This window comes from Argentina silus (assembly GCF_951799395.1).
Source record: "Argentina silus genome assembly, chromosome: 11".
In the NCBI taxonomy this organism is placed as follows: domain Eukaryota; kingdom Metazoa; phylum Chordata; class Actinopteri; order Argentiniformes; family Argentinidae; genus Argentina; species Argentina silus.
Genome location: NC_139665.1, coordinates 6420965 through 6426964, shown reverse-complemented (window position 1 = coordinate 6426964; position 6000 = coordinate 6420965). Strand labels below are relative to the sequence as shown.

The 6000-nt window shown below is 41.2% G+C and overlaps 1 protein-coding gene across 1 annotated transcript; it reads left to right on the top strand.

The window, feature by feature from the left end:
- Positions 1-216: 216 nt before the first annotated feature.
- LOC310812139 (guanylyl cyclase-activating protein 2-like) lies at positions 217-3485 on the top strand (the record flags this gene model as incomplete). Its single annotated transcript, XM_083680559.1, has 4 exons — positions 217-417; positions 2099-2248; positions 2707-2809; positions 3346-3485. 4 exons carry the CDS (start codon positions 217-219, stop codon positions 3483-3485), a joined length of 594 nt encoding a protein of 197 aa, XP_083536685.1.
- Positions 3486-6000: the final 2515 nt, after the last annotated feature.

The window sequence follows — 6000 nt, the reverse complement described above, 5'->3', positions numbered from 1 at the left end:
AAGGCACACTGGATTTGATCCATCTAAAAATATCGACAGTAAACGGTTAACGGGATAATCCATCAAACTCTGCCGTGGGCGCAACCTGTCGTGTGGTCGAGCAGAGCAAGTGAGATGAAGAATGCACTTGAGGACTTTTATCAACAAAAGTCAGTTTAAGTTTAACATTCAGATTTACTGACAGTATAGCCTACCTGTAGGACGTGGATTGTGAACATGGGACAATCACAGAGCGACGGAGAAAGCGACGTGGCCCTTCAAAACATCCAGGAACTGTACCGAAAGTTCGCCAGCGAGTGCCCAAGTGGAAACCTGCACTTACACGAATTCAAGAAAATCTTTGGAGTCAACAAGGACTCACTGGAAGAGGAATCCACATACATGGACAACATATTTCGTTCCTTTGATGCGAACAGTGTAAGTTAATGTAGATAACCTGGCCTATACTTTTATTACGCTAGCTTTATTATGTTAATAATTGGATACCATAGCAAGAAAGCAAGAAACATGGATACAGTACCATTCAAATTGTCAATTTCTCTTGCATTGGTCGGATCTGTGTTCCGTGAAGGACAACAGTGGAACTCTGCATCTGTGTTCCGTTAGTCTCGTTCCCAGACACTTCCGCCCGAATGCGTGAACTATCTGGTGGACCAACGCGGTAAACTTGGCCTTCATTAAGCCTGTAGAAAGACGCTCTCCCCCCTGTTTACGTTCCACCGGTATGCACTCGCCTACTCTGCAACATGGATATTATTTAGATGAAGTTTATGATGCAGTTCTGTCAGGACTGTGCAAACTGCACACATTAACAAAAAGTAACATCAATAAAAAATCAAGGATTTTTTCGAGAGATCTAGCTCCGAAAAGAGACGTTTTTGCTTGCTTGCCAACCGGTTATGTAGAGTGTCCAATCAACCATGCATTAATAATATGTTCATTCATCAATGTTCTTTGTGTAAACGATCCTCTAAGAAAGTCAATTAGCCAAACCGCATGTCTCTCATAATGTGTTCTAAAGTTGTCGGAGTTTTTACCCTTGAAGAATGGACAAAATTAGGTTGACGAAATCACTGGAGGCCAGAGAAAAAAAAGTGGTCAAAAATCAGGAAAATTGTATTCCAACTAATTAGCACTTGGCTAATACTGTACCATTAGGCTACCAGACTTGCCGTTGAAGTCGTCACCTCGTCATCTCTCGCGCCTCCATCCTGGAGAGTGTTCATGATCTGTGGGACAGTTGTTTTGGGGGTTTTCTTAATTATGGTGAGTATTCTTTGGTCATTCACTGTAGAAGTCTTCCTTGGCCTACCAGCCCGTTTGCAATTGCTTAGCTCACCAGTGTTTTTTTGTTTTGTTTTGTTTTTAATGATGTTACAAACTGTTGATTTTGGTTTACATTTGTCTAAGCTTTCAGCTATGTTTTAGATTTTTCAGATATTTCAGCTTCATAATGGCTTCCATGACATTCATTGACATCTCTTTGGTCCTCATGTTGACAGGCACCAATAGCAGACTCCAAGGGCAAATGCAAAGCCTACAATCAATACTATACGTTGAAAGCTCTCTTATGCCTGCAAAAATGATGTGATGAAACACACCTGACCAGAAACACCTGTCAAGCCAATTTTCCAATACTTTGGTGCCCTGAGATAGGGGGACTGTGTATAAAACAGGTTGTAATTTTTAAATGGTGAAAAAAGAAAACTTTGAATTAAAGTTGAGAATCTGTACTTTTTTTATTTCAAATCCAAACTGTTGAAGTATAGCGCTATAGAGCTTTCCAATACTTACGGAGGGCACTGTATATTTTTTGATAACAAATTCATCCTCTGGCCACACTATATGCTCCTATCTATCTATCTATCTAAACTCGATATTTACTACCAATCAGTGGAGGTAGACATCGGAGGACAGGTTCATTGTAATGCATGGAATGGATTTAGGAATGGTATCAAACGTGCACACATGTCCATATGATGAAAAAACAAAACATGGCTCGTTTGACAGTGAAACGCAAATTTTCCTCTGCAGTCCGCCATTTGATATGCTGCTCTGCTATGCTGTCTGAAAAGTGTAATTCCCTATTTTTTCACAGGACAACAAATTAGACTTTATGGAGTATGTGGCAGCGGTGCACCTTGTTCTCCGAGGGAAACTCGAGGACAAGCTGAAGTGGTCTTTTAAAGTGTACGACAGAGATGGGAACGGCAGACTTGATAGAAACGAAGTAAAGCACCTTGTCGGAGTAAGTAACCCACATTACTGTAGCCTATTTAGCCTTTAACCAAACAGTGTGTGAAAATGAAATGCACAATTTAATATGACTTTCAAATCTACCTCAGAGGATACCTTGTCTAAAATAAAACTACCAGATACAAACGTCAACATTGAGAGGGCGGGGCGGGGTGGGGGGGGGAAGGTCACCTCCGTCAATTGGCTTGGATGAGTGAATCGTCACCTCCGTCAATTGGCATGGATGAGCATAATCTTGTTTACTTTCGGATGGAGTAAAGAGGTTTAGTCCAGAGGATTAGTTGTGAGAGATATTGGATATGGAGTTGAAAGGTCTCCATTTTAGAGAGCTTTATTGGTGATAGTAATGCAAAACACACCCTTTTATTAAATCTATTTATGTCGGTAGGATATCAGTTTGTAAGGTCAGACTGCTCCCTCTCATTGAGTTATGCCCTGCTCCCTCTGCAGATCATGTACAAGCTGAAGAGACACGATAACCTGTCTGCCCAAGTTGAAAGCCCCAATGAAATCTGTGACAGGATATTTGAGCTGGTGGACAAGGATGAAGACGGTAAGTCAAAGACGGATCAATGGAGTCTACGTGTAGCTTTTGAATTGTTTGTGTGCAAAGTGTTCTTTGCAATATATGTTTGAGAGTCACTGACAAAATGGATATTCAGTGAGGCATAAGTTGTTGAAAAAGTGTTCAAAGCCAGCAAAGTTGAGATGAGAGTAGAATTTGAGACCTGTGAGACCACGGCCTTAATTAGGGTTATGTACGGCATGTATAGTAACTACCAGAGGAATAGTGGAGAATTTGAGAATGGTAGATGTTAAATGGGATCCTTGGAACGACCCTACCTTAAACCCTTACCCTAACCTTAACCCCAACCCTTACTCTATCCCTAACCTTGAACTTAACCATAACCCTTACCTAATACCTTAGCCTTCCCTTAACCATTTTAAATATCAACTTCAATGGGGTAACGTCAGAGTTGGGTCATCCCAAGCATCCCACTTAGCATTTACCATTGGAGAATACACGCCTGTAGCCACTTTGTATGATTATACTCACTCTCTCCTGTATTCCTCACATGTTTTTTCCAGGTCTGATATCCCTTGAGGAATTCATCGAAGGGGCTGAGAAGGACCCATGGGTTTTGGAGCAGCTTAAGCTGGATGTGAGACCCAGCGGATGGTTCTTGGAACAGCAGAAGAAGAACTCAAGACATGAGATGTCCACATAAGAGACCCTTTTACACAGACTCAAGGAACTTAACCATACACCATCTTGTGGGATCAAGAAGAGATGTAGCCTTTTAAATCAAACTCATTGAATATTTCCCCTTTTCCTTGCCAAACAACTGTCAAAGCTATGTGATTGAAAGGTGAAGGTTTGAAGACATTGATGGGGCCAGTGGTCTCCTGGTGTACAGGAAAAAGTAATGTATGACTTCATGTATGTCATGTATGCTTGGATGTTTTTGAGGGGTCACCACCTCTTCTGAAGTCTAGTCTCATTTTCTTTGCCACAGCCATCTCATCGGTACAAAAAATAGTGGCTACATATCAGTGGAGGATGGTGGAGGTAGAAATCGGAGGGGACGGGCTCATTGTTATGCTCCACCGGTCTCTACCTGCTACAGACACTGACCACTTGACCTTGTGCTTACATGTCTGTGTATATAAGCTAGGTGTGTGTTTCTCCACCAGCTGAATGCAGACAGCTTGAGAGTGAAAAATTGTGTCAAAATTCCCTCTGTTTTTAAAATGTTTTTCACAGCTTTCCCAGTTCTGAAGAGGTTGTTAGCATGTATAGTCAGACACCAGTCCTTATGGTACTGTAGCCTACAGTATGTCAGACATAGGTCTAATTAGAAATAATTTGTGAAGCGATTAGATCGTTTGCTAAACCTAAAGTGGGCCAAAGGGGGGAAGGGGAAGGTCCAGGACTTATGTGGTTGCTCAGTTCTGCCTAAGATGTCTTTGAGTCATCTGATATACTTAGAGGATCTAATAAGATGTTTGACATCTTACTAAAGTTATTCTCAATCTCTGTAAGATCAAGCGATTAACAAGCTTACTGTAAAAGGTTGCAAAGCAATGTGTGCTCCGTGTCTCATGAAAGTTAACTGGAGTGGAACTCAGATTGTGTGTGTGTGTGTGTGTGTGTGTGTGTGTGTGTGTGTGTGTGTGTGTGTGTGTGTGTGTGTGTGCGTGCATGTCATGAGCTCAATAGTCATGAGCTCAGTGGGCTGTAAACAGACAGGAGATTAGTGTAAGAGTAGGAACAACAACACATACCCTGCGTAAGTAATGGAACAGTGACACTTGTTTTGGCTCTATACTCCAAAAGCTTGGATTTGAAATCAAACAATTACTTTGATTTACTTTGGTTAAAGTAGAGATTCTCACATTTTATTTGAGGGTGTTCGTGTACATATTGGTTTCACCATTTAGAAATTACAACACTTTTTATACATAGTCCCCTATTTCAGAGCACCAAAAGTAATGGGACAACTGGCTTGACAGGTATTACTCGAAAGTCAAGGAAGCCATTAGGCTGAAATATCAGAAAGAAAGTGTCAAAACCTTAGGTTTGCCAAAATCAACAGTTTGGAACATCATTAAAAAAGACGAAAAGCACTGGTAAGCTCAGCAATCACAAACGGGCTGGTCATGGCCAAGGAAGACTTCAGTGGATTACCGAAGAATGCTCATTATAATTAAGAAAACCCCCAAGACAACCATCCCACATATCAGGAACACTCTCCAGGAGGTAGGCATGAATGTGCCCGAGACTACTGTAGGGCTTATTTAAGATGGCAGTTCCATGTGAAGGTTTGGCAAAGAAATGTTGCTATATTATGTTAATAGCTAAGCATTTCTAAGATTGATAATCTGACTCCAAATAATGTAATTATCACTATGTGCAAAGAATTGTTGAGTTTGTGCTGATTTGGTGCAAGAATGATCAAATTAGAATGAATCAAATGAGGCTTTATTAGAAATCATCCTATCACTTCCATTCTGATGACACCACAAGTTTGACACCTTTCATAAAACATCCCAGAGAGGTCACAGCCAGTTGTCCCCTCGGGGGAAGGGATCTCATGGAAGGGGAGCAGAATAGCTCCCCCTTCACTACCATCCGCAGAATATGCCACCAACCGAACTACAGAGGCTTCACTGCAAACCACTAGTTATCCTACTTCATCTGTGAAACCATCTGTGGAGGGGGTTTTATGGTTTGGGAATATATAGCTGCCACTAGAACTGGCTAACTTGTCTGACAGTAGCAGAACGTATTCAGAACTGTACAGAAACATCTTGACTGCTCGAGTACAAGTAAATGCCTCCAAATTCATTGGATGGCGCTTCATCATAAAGTAAGACAATGACCCCAAACATACTGCCATGGCAATGAAGGAGTTTTTCAGGGCCAAAAAGCGGAAAGTTCTTGAAGTTAATCTTGAGATTTAAATCCAATTGAACACGAAGACCTCAAAACAAAAACAACTGAAGATGGCTGCAGTACAGGCTTGGCAGAGCATCACCAGAAAATAGACCCAGCATCTGGTGGGGTCAATGGGTCATAGACTTCAGGCAGTTATTACATGTAAATACTAAACATGAGTGCTTAATTTGAACATTATATGAATCTGTCCCATTCATTTTGGTGCCCTGAAATAGGGGGACTATGTATAACATTTCTGAATGGTGAAATACCCTTAAAAGCAGACAATCTCTACTTTAACCTCA